At 38.9% G+C, this 23,047-nt stretch overlaps 3 protein-coding genes across 3 annotated transcripts; 1 reads left to right on the top strand and 2 right to left on the bottom strand.

Annotated features, from left to right (window-relative positions):
- The first annotated feature begins 1,037 nt into the window (after positions 1-1,037).
- LOC128858081 (protein-lysine N-methyltransferase EEF2KMT) lies at positions 1,038-2,942 on the top strand. The gene is made up of 3 exons (XM_054094025.1): positions 1,038-1,192; positions 1,246-2,047; positions 2,115-2,942. The coding sequence occupies exons 1-3, from the start codon at positions 1,112-1,114 to the stop codon at positions 2,225-2,227; spliced, it is 996 nt and encodes a 331-aa protein (XP_053950000.1). The 5' UTR covers positions 1,038-1,111; the 3' UTR covers positions 2,228-2,942.
- Positions 2,822-11,215, bottom strand: LOC128858080 (uncharacterized). The gene is made up of 3 exons (XM_054094024.1): positions 10,939-11,215; positions 10,499-10,756; positions 2,822-4,065 (listed from the first exon to the last, which is right to left on the bottom strand). Exons 1-3 carry the CDS (start codon positions 11,009-11,011, stop codon positions 2,939-2,941), a joined length of 1,458 nt encoding a protein of 485 aa, XP_053949999.1. The 5' UTR covers positions 11,012-11,215; the 3' UTR covers positions 2,822-2,938.
- A 6,536-nt stretch (positions 11,216-17,751) lies between these two features.
- LOC128856493 (uncharacterized) lies at positions 17,752-19,618 on the bottom strand. Its single transcript, XM_054091795.1, has 3 exons — positions 19,531-19,618; positions 19,223-19,468; positions 17,752-19,152 (listed from the first exon to the last, which is right to left on the bottom strand). The coding sequence occupies exons 1-3, from the start codon at positions 19,553-19,555 to the stop codon at positions 17,960-17,962; spliced, it is 1,464 nt and encodes a 487-aa protein (XP_053947770.1). The 5' UTR covers positions 19,556-19,618; the 3' UTR covers positions 17,752-17,959.
- Positions 19,619-23,047: the final 3,429 nt, after the last annotated feature.

Genomic DNA, 23,047 nt, shown 5'->3' with positions numbered 1-23,047 from the left:
GAAGTACCTCCTGTCTTCAAACAAACAGTCGGCGCTCTCGCGTATCGGCACCCACGTCACTGTTGACAGTTATAATTTTGAGGTTGTAAAAGACTTCGTTTATTTAGGAACCAGCATTAACACCGATAACAATGTCAGCCTTGAAATCCAACGTAGAATCTCTCTTGCCAACAAGTGCTACTTTGGACTAAGTAGGCAGCTGAGCAGTAAAGCCCTCTCTCGACGAACAAAACTAACACTCAACAAGACTCTCATCATGCCCGTCCTAACGTATGGCGTAGAAGCTTGGACGATGACAACATCCGATGAAGCGACGCTTGGAGTGTTCGAGAGAAGGATTCTGCGTAAGATTTTTGGACCTTTGCACGTGTGCAACGGCGAATATCGCAGACGATGGAACGATGAGCTGTATGAGCTTTACGACGACATAGACATAGCGCAGCGAATAAAGATCCAGCGGCTACGTTGGCTGGGTCATGTCGTCCGAATGGATACAAACGCTCCGGCTTTGAAAGTATTCGATGCGGTACCAGCTGGTGGTAGCAGAGGAAGAGGGCGGCCTCCTCTGCGTTGGAAAGATCAGGTGGAGAAGGACTTGGCTTCACTTGGTGTGTCCAACTGGCGCCGGTTAGCACGAGAAAGAAACGACTGGCGCGCTTTGTTAAACTCGGCCAAAATCGCGTAAGCGGTTATAGCGCCAATTAAGAAGAAGAAGAATTTGCTTTCATGCATTTCATTCATTTCACTTACTAAATATATCTAAGTATAAATTCGATTTTATGCATCATTCTTCTTTATACTTTTAAGTGAGAACACGCAACGTTTATTTTATTTCTTTGCTGTTATCATTTTTACATAACTTTATGCATTTAATATTGTAACAAGTTTTGTACTTGCTTGCTCTTAACCGCTTCGGGCCTATTTCACACTTCTTTCATTATTAAGTTCCAAAAGCAACACTGCATGCAGACACGTGAGTTTAACATATCTGGCGTCTTTGAAACAGCTGTTAATTGTTTACCAATAAACTTCAGTAAGTATCATTTGAGTGTACTTCTCTTCCAATTAGTTTGTTAATTTAAAATTCCTTTACTATAAAGGAAACACGAAAATGAAAGACCACCAAGGATTCCTCGATGTGCTCAAATATCAGTTTCTTTGTTATCATCCCTTGCACTGCATTGATTGGGAGGTACTCAGTATACTATCTTGGAAATTGTTCAGTATTCAATCCTCGCATTTTAGGCTATACCACTGGACCTTACCTGGGAGCAGCAACAACAGCTGATAGAGCATACATTTTTGCATCCTCTTAATCAAAAATATCCAATTAAAATCGGCTATCAACTGAATTTCCTCAAACAGCTGCTGCAGCAATTGGAAAAAAGATATGACGAAGTGCATGACAGTGTATATGAAAGTTACTGTGCTGTACAGCTACGTGTTGCGCAGGATGCAACGGAGAAATATGCTTACAAGCATTACTTACAGCCAGCACTGAGCGTCGCTCTCACACTACGTGAATCCAAAAGCTTTGTGGCGGAGGGGACAACAGGACTATGCAGTTGGCAAGCTTCGATTGCATTAGCTGATTATCTAGTGCAAAATAGCGATATAGTGCGCGAAAAATGCATTCTTGAATTGGGCGCCGGCACTGGTTTATGTGGAATGATTTTGGCACAATGTTGTGAGGTGCGACACTTATTACTAACCGACGGTAGCCGCGAATGCGTTGAACTAATGAAGGAGAACGTGCGCCGAAATTTCGCAGAAGCTAAAGTAACAAGCAATGGTAGCTATGTAATAAACGAAAAATTGCTGAATTTGTGTGAGCTGGAATGGGGTGGTATCGAGCAAATGGAATGGCCAAGCGCATTCAAAACGGATGTAATATTAGCAGCAGACGTTGTGTATGACGACACAGTATTTGATTCCTTAACATATGCCATTGACTATGTGTTTAAGATGAAGAGAGATGTGTGCGAGATGTTGCTTGCTGCAACGGTGAGAAATGAGCACACGCTGCAAAAGTTTCTCAATATGCTAGGTAAACATTTTAGTTTTTTTCTTACAGCATTGCAACTTTATTTTATTTTAAACCTTATTATTTTCAGTTTCATTGCACTTTCAATATGCCGAGAGGGAGGTGATACCTTTGGATAGGTGCAATTTTTACTGGGATCGCACGACACCTGTCAAAATATTCCATATAACGCGCAAAAGCTAGCCGCTATAGAATAGTCAGTTAGCTTCATTTCACCCTTCGTTAGGCACCCTGGTCTTGCCAGACTTGTTCGACTTTGGACGTGAATTTAAAATATTTCTATTATGGCTGACGACTTGAGCTTCCAGGCAGCTGACTAAAATTTAATTTTCTATCGATTTACGTATATATATATATATATATATAATTGGCGCGTACACCTTTTTGGGTGTTTGGCCGAGCTCCTCCTCCTATTTGTGGTGTGCGCCGTGATGTTGTTCCACAAACGGAGGGACCTACAGTTTTAAGCCGACTCCGAGTGGCAGATATTTTTATGAGGAGCTTTTTTCATGGCAGAAATACATTCGGAGGTTTGCCATTGCCTGCCGAGGGGCGACCGCTATTAGAAAAATGTTTTTATTAATTTTGGTTTCACCGAGATTCGAACCTACGTTCTCTCTGAGTTCCGAATAGTGATCACGCACCAACCCATTCGGCTACGGCGGGCGCGATCGATTTACGTATATAACCTTTTAAAAAGGACCCTCGAACAGGACGAAAAAAGGCCAGACCCGAGTGCCCTACCGAAGTTTTCAAAAAAGGGGTCCAACGGGGAGCTTCAACTAGCATTTATTTATTTAAAAAATATGATTTATTTCCATAATTAAATAGACTTAACAAAACTAAGTATAAATTCATGTCAAAATATATTTGAACGCTTATTATTTACTGAACTCAATAGTGGGCATGCGCACTTATCGTTGGAATAGATCCATCCTGCAGGCACGTCACATCCAGTTGCTCAATCTCATGTTGCTTAAAGATTATGCCTAGTAAATCGTATTGTATTTCGAAGAGTGTCATGCAATGTGTACGCGGCACTTTTACGCCCACCACGAGCGCAACCAGCGCTGTGATTATGAGGTACACAAATCCCTGCGCCATAATTGTACTTTCGTCTGTTGCGTAGAAAAAGGAATTTTTAGAATTTGACACAAAATAGTAATACACCACACAGGTGCTAATCAATTTGGCCAAATAAGACACAAGGAAAAGCAACTCAGTAAAGCGGAAATGTGTAACTTCCACAAGTGAAATTTGTAAATTTGAAAATGACATGCCGAAGAAGAATAGTATAAACCACAAAGGTACTGTCGTATCCACTGAACTGCAAATGATCATACTCAAAATACAGAGTATAATAAGGCAAATCTCATTGGCTACAAATGTGACTTTCACACTGAAGAACACCACAATCAGAACGCACACAGCTGAACCGGCGAAAACTACCCACAGCATTGCATCCACATTGTCCACGGCAGTCAGGCGTATCGCTGGATTCAATACAAACCAAAAAATAAAGTACACAAAGAGCGCATACTGTATAGCTTCGGTGAAGAGCACCACCAATGTGACATTCCACTGTTGATTCTTGGTAACATAAAGAAACTTGACACGTTTAATGATGTCCTTGCGTTTGTCAAAAATGCTGCCATTCGAATTCGCGATACGAAATTCGTTATCCAAAATATTTTGACAATCAACGATGCCCAAATAGTCCATCACCTTCAATCCTATTAGCACAGCTAAAATCACAATGGAAATCGCAAGGTAGACACCAGCAAAAGGTACATAAAGCCCATCCGGTACTTTGGCAGTTGTTACATCGACATTATCGTCCGATTGCGTGTAGCTGGTGCCGATAAGGCTGACGGCCAACGCAGCGCCAAGCAGAAAGATGGAAAATGCAAGCGTCAGCATTATAGAACGGCTGCGCTTATGAAGTGTGGTGTGCAAGAAACTCAAGCCAGCTATGTAATTTAAACTGTACGCGAGGTATGAGATGAATGCGCCGGCAGTATCTGAAAAGATATCAAAAAACCAGGAGGTAAATATCTATGTTCATATGTGAAAATATGAATGTACATATGTGCCTATGTGCATGTAAAAGCGTAGATAAAGAGGATTATTGCTATCTAATTTCAATAAAAAGCTACGAGCCAGTAAATTTTTTTTTGCTCAAACTGATATGGCTGAAATTGAACAACTGATGAGCATAAATAAAACTGTGCTATACAGAGTATTTTATGGTGGAGTTCAGCGATCGATCTAAACAGGAGCTTAGTGAAATATGCGAGTTGCTTCGTAAGGCGCGCGTAACGCTGGTACGATTATGAAAAAGACATTGCAGCGGGTTAAACTCTATCTTGTCCGATATACCAAAAATGACGTACGCGCCTACCCATGGTTTAAATATTTATAAGTATAAGAACTGAAGGTCTATCTAACAACTCAACTGCAACTAAATATTATGTTAGGGAATAATTTCGTAGCGTTTTTACCGAAGACTTATTTAAGGGGATATATATGGAAGTATGGAAGAAAATTTTCAACATCGAGCGCAAAAAATAAAAATAAATAATCAAAGTTGTCCGGCATGTTATGTAGTAGTCGTAGCATCGCCTAGAAGCTAAAACATAAAGCAGTTTTAAATCATTTGCGCAAAGCTGGATTCGAAAAGAAGCTCGACGATTGAGTTTTTTTTGGGTTTTTCTGAACGAAATTTATGAAAGATTGGACTTTTCGCCATCAATTAGTACAGTAGAAAGATGGATTGCTGAACTAAGACGTGGTCGTACAAGCCATGAAGACAATCCATGACAAGGGCGTCCAAAAACAGCAACAACATCAGAAATCGTAGAAAAAATTTAGGATATCGTATTGGTCAATCGTCGATTGACTGGAATTGGTTTAGTAGAAACCCTAGAAAACCCATCTATTGAGTTTCTAGGCACAATGGGTGACGTACTCGCTAACAATGGAATGAAAACATATTCGAATTCTCAGCAACATTTAGAGCGTTTTCGAAAGGACAAAGTGGATTTTGTGCGTCGGTTCATCACTATGGATGAGACTTGGGTCTATCACCATCTTTCTAAATGAAAACAAGAGGCTAAAGAGTGGTGTGAACCTGGTTCTTCGAGTTCGAGTTCGTGTCCAGAAATCGGCCAAGAAAGTGTTAGCATCAACTTTTTGGGATGCGAAAGAAATTTTGTTTGTGGATTACTTGCAAACTGGTAAAACGACAATTTCTGAATGATATTGTAACCTGTTAGACCAACTGAAGGAAAAAATTCATGGAAAAAGGCTGAGTTTGAAAAATAATTTCAGGACAATGCACCGTGTCGTGTCACAAGAGCATTTTCACAATGGCTAAAATCCATGAATTAAAGTTCAAATTGTTAGAGCATCAGCCGTATTCACTAGATGTGGCCCCTGGCGACTTCTACCTGTTTCCAAATCTAAAAAAATGCATGCGTGGAAAGCGTTTTTCATCAAATGATGCGATCAAAACAGCTGTGGAAGCGTACTTTGCAGCCCTTCCAAATTCTCACTTCAGGAAAGGAATTCATGAATTGGAATTCCGTTGGAACAAGTGTATTGATGTTGAGGGAGACTATACTGAATAATGAAGTGTATTTGGAACCATAAAATTGTGTTTTTCTTATCGAACCGCAAAATTTATTGAACAACGTAGTATTTATCAAGTCTCTTGAAAAAGCTACTAGGTTGTTTACGAATATCTGCGCCGCACATTGGTCGTATATGTGTATGTTTATTTCTATATTTAAGCTTTGATTTGTTTATTGATGTTTATACTCCGTGCCGGGAAAAATGGTCTAGGAGCTTATCGGGAATGGAAACAACAGTAATGAAAAAATTCCTAATAATTTATCGCCCGTTCAAAAGTGGATTAAAAGTTTAGGGCCTCCACCTGCAGGACAAGGGGAACACCTTGAATAGTGAATAGCGCATAAAATTCAATTATCTACATACAGGGTGATCCCCAAAAGTACTACTTTTTGAACTATATCCTATTATGCGATTGCAATTAACCCAATCCACTGACAATCGCTAAGAGTGGTTGGATTGAGGTTTGGAAATCTCTTTTCTGTAGCCATATAGGAGGCATGGATTTAAAAATAAAAAACAAACTATAGCTGCTACAGAAGAAGTACAGTGATCGTCAGTTGTTAAGCGTTAAGCCATTGCTTTCGATTGTGTGTAGTATTTCTCGCTCTAGTACAAAAATGTGTCTTCTTACGCGTAATGGAAAGGTTTCTAGGACCAAAATTTGAAATCTATGGCCTACTGTAAAAAAAAGCTGAAATGGTCTACTCATGATGTGCATTCAGAATTATTGAGTGGTCGTTCTGGCAAAAAGCCTGGTGGGCAGTATTATAGCAACAAATCGCATATATTACGTATGTTAGTGCAAGCATACAAGATAGCGCAAAATTAATCAAACATTTTCAAAATACACTGCATACTGTCCACGATGAAAGCGCAGAGATGTTTGAAATTAGAACGCGACGCAGTCCTAACAGATATATAGGTATGGATCCGCCATATCTTTCAGAGATAACAACGGCTATTCAAACGCTGACAAGGCTAATGTCAACGAGGGTATCCCTGCTGACTTTTTCAAGGTTGATGCCGAAGCATTTGGTCAGTTGCTGCTGCCATTGTTCCAGCAAATTTGGAAAGCTGAAGAAATACCCAATGAATGAAAATAAGCAATTATTATCAAGATTCCAAAGAAAGGCGCCCGCAAAAAGTGTGAGAACTGGCGCGGAATATCAATTCGCAGATCAATAATTTGTATTAAATTTAAATTTGTTTTATAAAAAAAGTTTTCCCGAAAATGTTTAACAAAAACAATAAAATATAATTAGAAAAAACAAATTTTTACAAAACACAAAAAAAAAAATCCCAAAATCTTGAACAACATTTTTTTTGGTAGGTTTGTAGGCTTAAATATAATTAAAAGTAAAGTGCATAAAGTGTTATTTAAGAATAAAATATAATAAAAAAAAATCTTTTTTTTTTTAATTTAATATTTCCATTTTTTGTTGGAAAAAATGATTTTGTTCAATATTTCTGGGAAAACATTTTTTCTGTTCGTATTTTTTTCTTTTTTCATTACCAGCGGAAACTAAGCTTACTAATACCAAAAAGTTTGATAGATGAATTTAAATTTTTTCGAGTTTTATTGAAATATGCATAGAGAACTATGGAAAAGTAGTTAACGGTGTCTTTTCTTGCAACTGGGTAACGACATCACTGTAATTATTTAAATATAGTCCGAAAAGTTATAGGAATCTCAATTTGAAACTTTCTGGGATTACTAAGAATAGTCTCGCCTATTAATAAAAAAAATCTCTCAAATACACCAAAAGAAAACATTAAAAAATTTTAGAAATAGGGGTTTTTTTTTTAAGTATATCTTATCTTAAAAAATTAAAAAAAAAATTATAAAAAAGTTAAAAAGAACCAAAAAGATAAAAGTTTTAAAATCCTGTAACTAAATTTTCAACCTTGAAATAATGCATTTTTTTCCTAACATTTTTCCGTTTACTTTTTATTATATTCAAGCCAATTTTCACAAAACTTTACGACAATTTCAAAAATATTGACTCAAATTATGTTAGGACGAATACCAACTCCACTAGACAAGCTTATGGGACTTAATCAAATTGGTTTTGGACCTGAACCTCTATTGCATCGAAAATATTCACATCGTTAGGATCTTTATAGAGCAATCTGCTGAGTTCAATTCGCCTCTTTATTTGGCTTTTATCGATTTTGCAAAAGCATTTGATGCTTTAAGACGTGACATAATCCGGTCAGATCTGTCCGCAAGAGGTGTTTCCGATAAAATAATCAACATCATCAAAAATATTCACGATGAATTAATTGTGCTTTCCCACGGTATTTGTCGTGAAACAGGGTTTCGCGCTCTTCCCCATACTTTTCATAACTGCCCTAGACATGATCTGGAAACGTACAACAGAAGTGGCGTAAACTAAAAGATAAATCAAGAACAAGGGGACAAGGTGATAAGGGGACGTCGTTTTTGTTAGTAATATATATATATATATATATAATTGGCGCGTACACCCTTTTTGGGTGTTCGGCCGAGCTCCTCCTCCTATTTGTGGTGTGCGTCTTGATGTTGTTCCACAAATGGAGGGACCTACAGTTTCAAGCAGACTCCGAACGGCAGATATTTTTATGAGAAGCTTTTTTATAGCAGAAATACACTCGGAGGTTTGCCATTGCCTGCCAAGGGGCGACTGCTATTAGAAAAATCTTTTTCTTAATTTTGGTGTTTCACCAAGAATCGAACCGACGTTCTCTCTGTGAATTCCGAATGGTAGTCACGCACCAACGCATTCGGCTACGGTGGCTGCCATGTAGTTAGTAATTCCTTTAGCGAAATGCAAGAAAGGCCTTCAAACATGTCAAAATTTAAAATTTAGCTATAAAGTTAACACAAATAAGACCAAGTCTTTGCGAATCAACATAAGCAACAAGACACAATTCGAGTTAGATGGAGAAATAGTAGAAGATATAAAAGAACTTGTGTATCTTGGCAACATCCTTACCCCTGACGGTGGTACAGCATCGACCATTCAGTGTCTGGTCGAATAAAGCGCTTAAAAGAATAACGAAATTTTTTAATATTTGATGCCTGCGTAAAATCGGTAATGAAACCTGGCATTTAAAACCAAACTCGACCGAAAAACTACAGTCTTTTGTAAATAGATGTTTGCGTCGTATTATCGGCATCTGGTGGTCGCGAACCATCTCTCACCAACGACTATGGCAATTGACAAGCCAAAGCCAATTGAAAAGGAGATCATGCGTAGAAAACACAAATGGATTGGACACACACTGAAAAAGAATCCAGACGAAATGCTCACTTAGGTTTACTGTGGAACTCTCAAGGTACCGGAGATAGGGGCTGGCCTAAATTGACTTGTCGGAGGTGTGTTAATAAGGAGGCCAATAAATCATTTAGCTCAATAAAATATCTTGCAAAAAACCGTGATTTGAGGAAATCTTTAATAGGTAGACTAAGTTTTTAGTTATGATTTCGATTGTTATTTTGGAACATTTTTAATAATCGCAAGATTTATAATTTTTGCAAATGGTGTCGTACGCCAATCACTTTTGACACTTCTAAGCAATACAGCTGCAGTATACAAAAACACTAGTAATTGAGCGCATAAAGGTCAAATAACTATTTCCCTCACGCAAAATATTTTTCTTTATTTAGTTAAAAAGTTATTGACAAACAAAATTGGATGGTTAATTTTGCGCCAGCTTATATATGGTACGTAAGCTAGTGATGCTAGTTTTTTTAAGCTCCAAAAAAATAAAAAAATAATAACTTTATTTAACTCAAAAAAATATATATACATATAAGGGCGGGTCGATTTAAAAATCGCTCATTGCTCTGTGAAAATCGTATTATAGGGATCAAAATAAGAACCTTTGCCGAAGGAACCATACCTCTAAAACGAATTCTGATGTCCCCCAATTTGGGTCGAACGAAAAATCCCACTTTGACCCATTTAGAGTGCTCCAATCGAGTCCAAATTTATGACCGATCCCCACTAACACGGCCGACCCACCCAGGCCAGTGGCACACCCCCTGGAACTCTCCTGGGGGGCTCCCCATACAATCATTTCAAAATATCACCATTTTTGGCCTTTACATGAGAAAAGAAACTAAAAAGTTCGACCCAAATTGGGGGACATCAGAATTCGTTTTAGAGGTATGGTTCCTTCGGCAAAGTTTCTTTTTTTGATCCCTAGAATATGATTTTCACAGAGCAATGGACGAGTTTTTTGCCTCCCCACAAATCGACCCGGCCTAATACATATATAAATTTAAATTTTTTTACAAATTGAGCCCGGGTGCACAGTGGGTATTAAATAAATTAAAATATTGCATTGCATTTAAAAATTTTTACAAAAAAAAGTGGATCTATAACATAAAACGCACCCTGTATTTATCCACGCTAGAGTGATTCATTGTATACACACCCATACACACGCAACATACAGAATGCGCTAATTCTTTTAAAGTTCTTTACCACGGAAAAAGCGTAAATTGTTTGCCAAATCAATTAATACCAGCTGCGCAGATAAGAAAAGATTATTAACCCAACGTCAATGATATACAGACACACATACATGTATGTGTGTATGTAAGTAAATTTATTAGAGTACAATCGAAACGATGAATAGTTGAATAGTGATAAATTAGATACTTAGAAATTTATTTAATGGCGCTCAGGTGGATATTCGTAAAAAGCAATATACCAAACCTTTGACCCTGAAACGCCTATATTGAATATTTTTATTTACTTAATTTACTATTTGCTATCATTTACGAGTAACAACAAGGAGGTGTTAGAGGTGTCGCTACATACGAGTACTTACCCATGCCGTTGGCAAAGTAGAAACAACTGGCTAATAAATTACTAACACCAGCAGTCAATAGAAGCGGGATGTGCCAAAAAATGATGCGCCCCTTGAAGATTTTCACCAAAAACATGATCATGGCAATAACGAAACCGCTGCAACCACCAAATATCATTGGGCCATATTCGATGAGCCCCGCATTCACTGTGCGCTCGGCGATCAGTGAGCAAATTGTGTAGCCGAACAAGAGGCCGCATGGCAAGAAGGTTAAGCACACTAGAAGAATGCAGTTGGAATTTTTATTTAATTTTTAATGCACTTAACTAAATGGTTTTTATTTAGTTTGTATTTTGTGTTTTCTTATTATTTTTTGAACTTCTTTAAACATTTTTTTTTTTAATTTTTAAATAACATTTTTTATTTTGCTTTTTTTTTGCCTTTTATTACATTCCACATACCTACAAAAGTCGGCACATACAAAAAGAATTGATTTACGAAATTCTCCCACAAATTTGACAATTTCCGCGCCATTTCCAAAGTTTTGCCTCCACAAGGTCAGTGATCAGTAAACAAATTTTTCACAAACAATTTAGGAATTTCAATGCATTGCCCACTGCAGCTTTCTGCTCAATCGTTCAAATTTCACGCCCACTTACATTGACCACGTTATACTCTGTAACATTGCCTCCAATTACCTTCCTTCGTGTGACGCCGCGCACTGAGTTGCAAATTGCTCACACTGGGCACGGTCCGTGTTGATGCTTTTTTCTGTGCCCAACCTTTTGTTTTTGCCATGATAAATTCTGATAAAGTCTGCTACCAATTGTGATAAGATAACGATTGTTCAACTCATGTGAGAGAGCATAAAGGCAAGGAATTTTGCTCACCTGAATGGCCAGCTGGGAAAACTAAGCTACCGAAGCATTTAAGAATTTGTTGATGTTGTATTCTTTCTTATATTATTTTTGTAGGCGATATTTCCTAAAGTTGACTAATTGGTGTTTTTTTTTATTGCAGAGCTGTTGATGTACATACATATACATATATACATTCTGTCAAAAAAGTACTGCGAATTTTTAATTTATAAAACCAGCTTAAAGGGATTATATATACTATTTGATATATAATTGGCGCGTACACCCAAACGGCTTTTTTTTTTATGAGGAGCTTTTTCATGGCAGGACTAAAAAAATAGGGAAACCAAAGCGAATTTATTAAAAGTGGTACCGGTAGACCAACTGATTTGTCTATATCATGCAAAGTCCAAGTCGTGTACATTCGGATCTCAGAATAAAATGAGGAAAAGTCGCATGATTTTAGCTCCAACTTTACATCGGCTATGCAACATAGTTCGTCTTTTTCTTTTTATTTTCTACTTTCTTTTGTAGTACAAAACGCACTGTTGTTTTCCAATGTACAAAACGCATTTTGTTGTTGCCACCACCTTTAATGAATGCGCCTTCAGGGAAACGAGGAATATTATCTGGAAGTGATAAGGCAGCGGATAAAGCGGCTTCGTGGGCTGGGGCATGTCGTCCGAATAAATACAAACGCTCCGGCTTTGAAAGTATTCGATGTGGTGTCAGTTGGTGGTAGTAGAGAATTGAAAAACTATCATACCCAGCTGAATCACAGGCTCACTCTTTTCTCGTTCCAAAAGTCATATTACCACTTCAATCCATCTACTTTCAGTCAATAAAATACTTAAAAGGGAAATGGGTTTAAAAAATATATTGCTAATTGGATTACTCGTTAGATGGGCATGCAATCCCCTTAAGGACATTATGCCTTCTGCTATTCACAGTAGCTCATCCGGCGCTTTTAAGAAATTTAAGATGATACTAGGCTGAGTTGCGCGTATATGCCTCTCTTCCAGCCGCACTTTGTTTACTTCTTCCTCTCGATATGGCATTACATTTGAGGAGCAAGTGTGATGATGCTTATGGAGACGAGTCACAGAGTCATCAAGAGTTGTTAGACCAAATCCGGAGCTTGTGCAGATGACTTCGCAGATTGCAGTGGCCAATGAGAATGGCTGTGAGTATCTACTCACAATTTGTTCTTAGAGAGAGTCATTCGTTGTTCGTTGTAAGATTATAATAGGGCTAGTGCGCAAACGTGCAAAGTCGCGAGATCTTTCTGACCACGGGTAGATCGGGGGCGCTCGAGGGAACTTCTAAAGCTAACAAAGCCACAGCTCTCGAATTTGGTAAGTATTCTTACCGGGCATTTTCCGTTAGGTGTCGATGCGGTGAGACTTGGGATTGATGCAAGTTCTTTCAGCAGAAGGTGTCAGGAGGACGATCAGGAGGAAATCATCTCAGCAACTTCTTCTCAGCTGTCCTGACCTCGTCGGGCAAAGATTTATATATCTGGGCTCTGACTTTCTCGCTACACCTGCTGATGTTACGGATTTAAATATCACACACCTGGGGAAACCCATCAGTAGCTCGAAGCGGTTAATACGAACGTAAATAGACACTGTTGGTCGAGATCCTCTAATCCAAGGCCTCTTATTCTTTTTTCCACCTGCCTGGTTCTTTTGCTTCTCCTTTCCCCCTGTATGGTATCACAACGGACGAGTTTTGAATATTTGTCTAAGTGGACCCCTCGCAAGGGCAGCCATTTATCCTAACCTAACTTAAGATTACAATTCTCTCCCAATTAGGGCTTTGCATTGTTCATTTTAAGATTATTATACTCTCCCAATAAGAACTTTACTTAGCGCAGTTCTCCTCTTCTGTACTCTTTTTTTAATGCTATTTGTGCCTACCACCACCAAGAAAGGCTCAGATTCCATCAGTTTTGAGATCACAGCCTATGTATCGTGTCCATTAGCTACCTCATTAACGACTTTTCCCAATGTAATCTGAATGAAATTGCGCGCCTCTAACCATTTGCCTAGCCTTCAGTGTATCCTCATTGTGGCTTTTAATGGAAAACCGCTCTTGTCTCTGTTGGATTATTCGTTAGCAATATTTAATTTTTTTTTCTCGAAGGGGACCTGCTTTGAAGGCGATGGAATAAATTTGAGTGAATAATAAATTTGTTGTGTTCGATTGACAAATTTCCGGTACTTTTTTGACAAAGTGTATATGTATACACATACATGTGAAAATTTGTACTTTTCAGCTACTTTTCCAACATTTACCCCATCATTCATACCAATCAAAGTGAAAATGTACTCACGAATCAGACGCGGTTTCAGGGATTACCCTGCTGTTGTGACTCGTTTGTACAACTTGATTGCAGACTAAAACGTAACGCCACTATAGAATTTTCAAAATCCCAATTTTTTATAGACCCAAAAGATGCTTTGAACTTTGTAAAACATGAGGCTAAAAATCTAATTCATAAAAAATTGCTCAATGAAGTTCTGCGATTCTGGCACCCAACGCCTTGGACGACTCGATAGCACATTTCAAAATTGCAAACGCTTTCAGTTTCAGTAAATCTTTAGTATACAAGTTTCAAAGCGACCCATGTAGGGGATTTTCTAAACACATTCCTCGGCAGATTTGATAAATAACACAAAAATACTTTATCTTCTATATTTTATGCTAAGTAATAAATTAACTATATTTATTTGTTGTATTTAATTATATTCGTTTGACTCGCCACGACTAATAGAGTACCATTGGTTTGTGATAAAGCAAACAAGATAAGGAATGTCACCACCGGGAGTTCCCTCGAGAAACTAAAACTAAGTATTTATTTGAAAAGCACTGTTATTTTCATTGTCATAAAGATATGATATTGGTTTGGTTCGGGAGTGCGTAGGTTCCAATCTCCGTGAATGAAAAGGCAAAATGAGAGAAAAAAATGTTTTTAGAGCGAACGACCCTCGGCACCGAGTGTATTTCTGCCATGAAAAAGCTCCTCACATTTAAAAAATATCTGCCGTTCGGAGTCGGCTTAAAACTGCAGGTCCCTCCATTTGCGGGAAAACATCAAGACGAACACCACAAATTGGAGGAGGAGCTCGACCAAACACCTAACAGAAGTGTATGCTCCAATTATTTATTTGTTTATTTATGAAGAGCTTAGACATGGAGGATGTGTATTCGATAAATATCTAATATATGTATAGAGCCTAGTGAGATCAGTCTCTTTGATAAAATTTTTAGATTTGATCATAGCACCGATACTCGATTACGATAGACGAAATTTGTAAAAGTTGTCGGCTTAACTACTGGTTACTACACATTTTGTATTTCAGTTAAATACTCGTTCTTGGATTATTGACTACTCAAGTCCTCCCGTTGTAAAAACCTCATAGAAAATAAACCAAGTGCATTAAACTGCATGATTCTGGTGTCCAATTCATGATAACTATAACTTTTAAACGCTTTTGCAGAACTTTCTGTGTTTTGTGTGCTTTGTTTTGGCTTCACTCAATGGAAGTCCATACACTTGTATCGAGGGCAACTAACGGTCGGATAAGGCAAGGTAATTGTAAGGATTGAGACACGATTGGGAATCTTGAACTTGACCAATTATACAAATATCTTTTCATCAATTAAAAGGCCTTCTTCTTCTCCTAGCTCACTCCCGAACGGGTGCTCGGAAGCTACCCAGAAGGTACGTGGGCTGATCCCGGACGTTGTGAGCTGCTTGAACTATACGCAGAAGAATAGTCCTGGCCACTCCCAAGTGAATGACGATCAGTAACTTTCCCCACTTGCGTGGACTTCTACATATGGAACCATCCTAAAAGGCCTTACCTATTCTAAGACTAAGTCAAGGCTTACAGAAAAGTTTGAGTATGGAGTTAAAGGCATCTTATAAAGTGAGCTGACAAATGCAAATGACATGTGTGCCATCAACATGCGAGGGGGGTTCAATAGGTAACCGTGTTAGAAATGAAAACACCATTGGTTCAAAATTTTTCAACATAGTCACCTTTTAGAAAGATACACTTCTCCGAACGCTCCGGTCATTTTTAACCCCTCCATAAAATAGGATTTGTCGAACTCTCCAAAATACGCCTGTGTCTCGGGCAGGACTTCCTCGTTTGAACTAAATTTTATCTCCGTGAGGCATTTATTCATCTTAGGGAACAAGAATGAGTCGTGCAGTAATGCAGGTTGGCGGCGATAACTCCGGATGAATGTGCTGCTGCGTTATCGTGGTGAAACAACACCTGCTTTTTCACCAAATGTGACCGTATCGCTTTCAATTTTTTGTAAAAACGGTCCAAAAACTCAGTGTAGTATTGTCCAGGGATCTTCCTTTCTCTAAAAACTCCATGAGGATAATGCCGTCAGCGTCCCAAAAAATCATCGCCATGACCTTTTCGGACTGTCCTCGCCTTCTTTGGAGCAGATTCACTGGGAGAGTTATGAATCCAGGCTTCATCAACGGTGACATCTCGACGCAAAAATTTCTTCGGATTTCGCTTAAATTGCTCCAAACACTGCTTCGAAGTTAACAACCGCATCCGCTTGTTGTTGCTTGTGAGCAATCGCCATCGTAAAATATTAATTGCCGTTCCGGTCGACACAGCTATGGCCTTTGTTACTTCGGGCACTTTCGTTCGTCAATCAGCGAGAATCCTGTCTTGGACTTTTTTAATGATTTCCTCGTCTGCCGGGCGTTCTGGTCGCTTCACATCAAAAATGAATGTTCGCCTACGTTAAAATTCGTTGAACCATTATCTAACTGTGGTCATAGATGGCGAAGCGTCCTCATAGACAGCATCCAACTTTGCTTGTATCTCCACGCATTTTTTCCCATCCAAAAAACAAAAAGCGCATTACCAAACGATACTGATCTTTTTCCATCTTAGCGAAAATCACGAAACATGTCTTACTCGAATAGCTGCCAAATGCAAACTAACCTATCAATCAGTCTAAAATTTGTTTTGCCGTCGGTTGATAGATAGCATCACATGATGCTAATATCAACCTCCCTCAAGAATGCCTTCTGTCATCTATGTGAGAAGGGTCCTTGACACAGGATACAATTGAGGTCAATAAACGTAAAGCGGCGCAGATAGAGACGTAAGAAGACTGGGAAGGGAGTCTCCCCAGGGGAGAAGGAGAGATTGTTTTAGGGAGCCACCCCCAACGCCGTAGATGACGGTCACTGTAAGTGCGAAGGCATTTTGAATCCTACCTCACCCAAATAAAAAAAAATAAAAAATGAAACATTTTAATGACGGCGCACAGTGCGGCCGATTCCCGAAAAGCTGGTCAAAACTCAAAAAATTAAGTAATTGATTCAAAATTTCTTACTCGGGGGTTGTCGGGGTCGCTGATTACGAATTTGATCTTAAAATTTTGAAAATCCACCCCCTTCCACCCCTATTGGCCACCCCCTCACGTGAAATAGCGTATATTCTAGAACATAATCAAGATGCATGTTAATTTATATGTTTTCGGGGTCGCAAGGTAGCAAGTAGTAGCAGCTGAATCTTGTTTTATTCAGTAACCATTACTTTTTGAGTAGCCTATAATAGGTTTCAAAGCAGCATATGACGGCGTTGTATTACTATACAGTTTGAAAACTCAAATTTTATAAAAAAAATTGCAAAAAATGTATCTACGTATTGCTGCAGCTAAAAATTTTGTGTCGAGGTATTGATATGTACTAAAGATTTCTCGTATTTAACTAACCTTCCGAAGATGATTCCATTTGATTTTGTTCAATTTACTCCATTACAAAATCTTTCAAATGTGTACAACTTTCACTATTCATCGACAGTAATACGATGCTCAAACGAAGGCCACGTTGCGACTGAAAATACAGAGGATACTTAGGGTACAGGACGTTGCTATGAACGGTTTTCACTAATCAAGGCATTACTGTAGCCAACCCAAAGACAAAAAAACTCTATCTAGAAACTTTTTTTTTCGACTTTTGGCCAGCTTTTTGGGAATCGGCCGCACTGTGCGGCGCGTTCAATATTTAAAAAAGCATATAAAACAATTTCTGTAGGAATTAGAAGTTTCCCATTTCTTTGTTACAACATTGTGAAGTGTTCCTTCCGTTGATTTTCCTTTATTATAAGCAATCTGAGATTGTGCGATTGTTGTTGTTTCCAATTTCTCCACTCGGTCTGAAAAATTAACTAAACATTTCTGACCAAAGTGGGCTTCTTCAGGCATTGAATTCGTCCGAAATTTTTGCAATACAGGGATTTTTTCCTAAGTTATCATCAGGTAACAGAATAAATTTTATAAACTCGTTATGTACCCTAGGTCTGGCCCACTTAGTAATATTAATAAAATGATTTCTTGATATGTACCTTGCTAAAGAATATTTCGCACTTATCCTTTGATTGCCATTCAAACTATTAAGAGAAAGTATTTTATTGTAAATTAACTTATTTTCAACATCACTAAAAAACTTTGTGGTAAGTCGTCATTCATTTTAGTCCTAGAAGATATATTTTGGCACATGTAAAATGTCCTTCCACATTTCAATGCGTAAATTATAACAGAAAGTCTTACTGTAAAAGCTGTCCATTGAACCCAACTATTCTCCATAAAACGTGCCCTTTGCTGAACCAATGCTCGGCAGCCGTTCACACACATTTGGCAACTCCACTTTGTCCTCTGACTCCTTTGGATACTGCTGATACACTCGGTTGCCATCCAACTTCACACATTTCACATCATCTGGTTGCAGATCGTGGTACATAAAAAAGTGGGTATTCCACGGGCCAATTTGCGGCGCTGTCACTGCTTTTTTCCTATTTATACCCATCAGCTTATTCCGCATATCAATGAGGCCACGTGAGCGCGGCATAAATATCAGTACCAGCACTATGCTTACTAAAGTCAAAAGTATATTGAATATACCGATACCCAGTAGTTCGTGCCATGCATCATCGGCCTTCGTCTCATACTTTAGTACCTCCAACACAAGCAGCTCGATTGCGAAGGCCACCGCTAAAGCCAGTTCTGTGTAAAGCAATGGCGTGCATTCGAGAACAAGCTGAAAAGCCACACTGGAGTATACACCAATACAGATATAATAAAAACATAGAAAGTAGAAGCAGTTCTCTGTGGAGTTATCGACATAAACACCCAATATCGCAGAGAGTGCGGTGATTTTGATTGCACCAAACATCAGATAAACTAGTTTGGGTTTGTAAAACACCATCAAAATGCAGCCTACCGCACAGCCAAGCGTATAGAGCAGGCATGGCCCATACAAATATTGAGTACCCATGTAGCCAAAGGTGGAGCTCCAAGCCAGTTGCAGATATGACGAAGAATATATAAGCGCACGCTCCAGCACCAAAATCGCCGCGAAACCCACTACCAACCATTGCCGGTTGCGCGTCACAAAGAAATCATTCCTGCCCATAAAGAGCGCATAAATCGACTTATTCGGCATGAACACTAATTTTTCCTCATTCAACAAATTCAACGCCACATCATAGGACACTTTGTAATCGTACAAACCGAAATATTGCAGTATCTCGTTGATCACCACTCCGGCCAGCATGAACAGCGTGATGCCCATGTAAATCCAACCGCAATAAAGAGCTTCGAATTCGTTAAATATGCTGAAGCCCACAGTGAAGCCACCGAAGTAGAGTGTGTTGCCGAGAGCCAAGCGCGCAGGTCGAAGACCACCCGAGGAGCTGCGTATGCTGATGTAACTATAGCACGGGATAAGCGTAGTGCCGATGCCGATGAAGCCAAAATAGAAGCAAATATCTGCATGAGAAAAAAGCTGTGTACTTGAACACCTTCAAATTGTGCTCATTTATTGCCGTTAGCTACATACCCAAATTGTCTGTCAACATGAAGCAAGCGCTGATAACGAAGCATATCAAACCGTAGAAGATTACGTAGAAGTGATCGTAGCTGTATTGGCGTTGCATATATTTCCTCAATGTCAGCCCACCAGCCAAAGCCACAACTATGATGCCACCGAGCACTGCACACCAATGCGTCCAGAGGTTGTCGTAGACGTAGGCATATTTGCCGTAGTAGCCGAAAAAACAGCCACTCTCGAATAAGCACAAATAAACTGAAATAAGCAGATTTAATCAGATTCTATAGAAAGTTGCCCCTATCAGCTCCTGCGCATACCCAAAATGTCTGGAAAGTGGTACATTTTTGCGTACAATAGTTTTCACACCTACTCTTCTCAAAGCTTCCGAACTGATTGATTGCTTTTACTATTTCTAAATTCTTAAATTGATGACAAACTCATCATTTTTTCTTATGTGTTGAGATAAAAGAACGGAATTTAGCAGACGTTATCTTTGACTCGAGAAAACATTGTAATTGGAGAGAGTTAAGTGACAGTTCTACTTTGTAAAAACCAAGCATTTCAGCTGATAGAAATTTAGTTAAAAGAGTAATAAGGCCTGCGGGCCCTTTGTATAATACATCTCGCCATTAAAGTGAGCTTTACTAAACGGGTCCATAACTTAAATTAATTTCGCTGCACTTTAAGCCTAACTAAAAATTTTAAAGAGCGCATAAATTAAGGCTTAAATTAATGTATTGACTAGCTGGCTTAGAGATATATTGAGAGAACGAAAATGTATTTATTAACGTGTTAAAGTGAGCTGCAATGGTTGAGGTCAGGCACCCAAATAAGACTTCTGGTATTACAGGGAACGAGTTAGCTGATAAATTGGCTGATGAAGAGTCTGCAAGTACAGGTGGCGCAAAAGTAACCTTGCGATGGTTTTTGGCTGTAATTTAAAAAAGAAATGAAAAACTTTGATTCGTCTTGTGGATTATTTTTATTTGGTCTTTTAATTTTTTTTACATCAAGTCGAGAATATGATGTAAATGGCCGCCGCCACAGTTGATTGTCATTTGAGCCATTTTTATGGCATTTTCCATCACTTTGGCCAAAACTTCCGGCGATAGGTCCTCACATTCTTGACGGATATTGTCTTTAAGAGCTGAAAGAGTCTGAGGCGACTTCAAAAAGCCCCACAAAAAGAAGTCTTGAGCGGTCAAATCAGGCGATCTTGCTGACCAGTGTAAATCGCCAAAACGGGAGATTAGGCGCCCGGGAAATGCATCCTTCAGCATATCGGTTGTGGCACGTGCAGTGTGTGCCGTTGCACCGTCCTGTTGGAACCACATGTTTTCCAATCCCAATTCATCAAGTTGCGGCAAAAAGAACTCGTTGATCATTGCTCTGTCACCATACAGTGACTTTGAACGGGTGTAATGGCTCTTCGTGGGTTACACGCGGATTTTCAGTGCCCCAGAAGCGTAAATTTTGCTTATTTACGTACCCGCTAAGATGGAAATGGGCCTCATCACTCATGATTATTTTTGATGAAAAATCATCTTCCTCTTGGTGGTGATTAAAGATGGCTTGAGCGTATGTTAGACGCGATTGGCGGTCAGCAGCTAACAGCTGATGCACCGTCTGGACTTTGTACGGAAACATCTTCAAATCTTGTACCAAAATTCGCTGTAAAGACCGTCGACTGATACCCATTTACGTGGCACGTCGTCTGGTCGATGTCGGCGGCGCTTCCATGACATCTTCGGCTACAGCAGCAATATTCTCTGCATAACGACTACTCCGGGGTCTGCCACGCCTGGCAGCATCTCATGTTGTGCCAGTCTCTTCGAGGCGAGCGGCTAAACGGCGTAGTGTTTCACCAGTAGGCGTTGGATGGCGAGGAAATCTGCGACGAAATTCACGTTGTGCCAAAGTCACCGACCGATTATTGGTCAAATAAATAGTCAGCAATATTCCGCGTTCTGGAGCAGTATAGCGTAACATGGGGCCAATCGCAAAATTTATAGCATTTTCTGATAGGAGGATTACTTTAGTGCCACTTGTTATGTCACCATATCAAATGATCCAAGACCTTTAGTCTTTCAAAATTAACGCCTAGATGTCAGTAATGAATAATTCCTAAACGGTATCTTTTTTATGGCATCTTTGACATCTGTCAAGTAGACAGTTGTACGATGGTAACCATTGATGAAATTAATTAAATTAAAATTATTGAAACTTTTATGAAAATGGTAGATCTTTGAAAACAACATATCGCAAAGTGCGTGATTATTTTTGAGTCGAACATCTAAAGGAAAAAAATTCAACGAACTGGTTCTGTCGTGATAGATAGACTGGCAGACCAAAAACTTAACCTTCTGTTGAGAACTTTTCTGCTGTAGCGCAAAGTGTTGCTGAAAAACCTTCAATATCGATATCTCGACGTTCTCAACAATTAGGCATTCATGAATCGACTGTTTAGCGGATTTTACCTATAGACCTGTTCATGGCGTAAATTTAAATAATGTTCCTCTTCACATAAAATTGTTAAGAGCCGTATTTTGAATAAAACTAGTGAAATCTCGAAGAATCCAATTTTTACATGTTTTATTTTACAATAATAACATTTAGGCGCGCCTTTTGAAAGACCCTTTATATTGAACATTGCCTTCAACTCTTCTAAAAATTGGTTTATTTGCAGACTAGAGTATAATAAGAACTAAACTGAAAACAATGTGGAAAAAAATTATAATTTTGAGATTTATTTATTGTTACAAATTATGGTATAGAATTTTACGAAATGAAATATCTTCGAGTCTTTTTAAAATTTTTATAAAAAACTTTGTTTTAATTTTGATGGACGAAACATTCTTAAAATATACTTTAAAAAAGCTATTTCTTATTTTTTTTTACATTTTTATAAAGATTTTTTTTTTTGAATATGGAAAATTATAGTATAGAATTTATGAAATATGCTCGGTTCTTTTTAATATTTAAAAAATTTTTTTTTTAATTTTTAGCATAAATATGTACGATTTATAAAAAATTCTATAGTAAGAAATTTAAAATAATTTTAATAAGAAATATTTTTTTTTGTCCAATATTTTTGGAAAAAAGTTGTCTGGTCGCTTTTGAAGAACATCTAGCGCTAGCGTACGTAGTCGTATATTACGCCCGTTTGCAAATCGAAGCGTCGCTACGTGCATTAGTAAGCAGATACCCAAATACCAAATACCCATACCAAATGATTGGCTCGGACGATTTCTGTAGCTACCGTCCCTTGACGGTGACGCAAATTAATTTGCAGCATTCCAAAGCCGCTACTGCATTACTAAGTAGAAGGCTTTCCCAGCTGCACACATTACCCCATATAACAGCAGTGCAAGAGCCCTGGGTCTTTAGGGGCCGTCTCTGTGGCTTAAGTGCGCTGAAAGGGACCACGTTATTATATGACAGGAGTTCTAGTAGACCTAGGACCGGTCTTATAGTATCATCCCATCTCACTGTGACGGGTCTTGAGCAATTCTGTTGCCAAGACCTGGTAGCGGCTGAGGTGTGTTACAGAGGTAGACGCGGATGGTCGAAGTTTGTGATTGCATCTGCTTATTTTCCTTACGATGCTCTGGAAGGCCCACCACCCGGGAAGGCCACTAGTCTCGTGAGGTTCTGTGAGCGGCGCAGTCTGGGCCTCATCCTATGTTGCGATACTAATGCGCAGGATGTTACCTGTCATGTCCGATCGACTGTCGCAAACCCTTCTGTCATTAGGCAGAGGGGAGTGTAGACGGCTGGTTGGACTGATGACGGGCCACTTTCTGTGGGCAAAGCACATGGAAAGGTTGGACATCT

The sequence above is a fragment of the Anastrepha ludens genome, chromosome 3 (genome assembly GCF_028408465.1).
Source record: "Anastrepha ludens isolate Willacy chromosome 3, idAnaLude1.1, whole genome shotgun sequence".
Taxonomy (NCBI): domain Eukaryota; kingdom Metazoa; phylum Arthropoda; class Insecta; order Diptera; family Tephritidae; genus Anastrepha; species Anastrepha ludens.
This window is presented reverse-complemented; position numbering and strand designations above follow the sequence as displayed.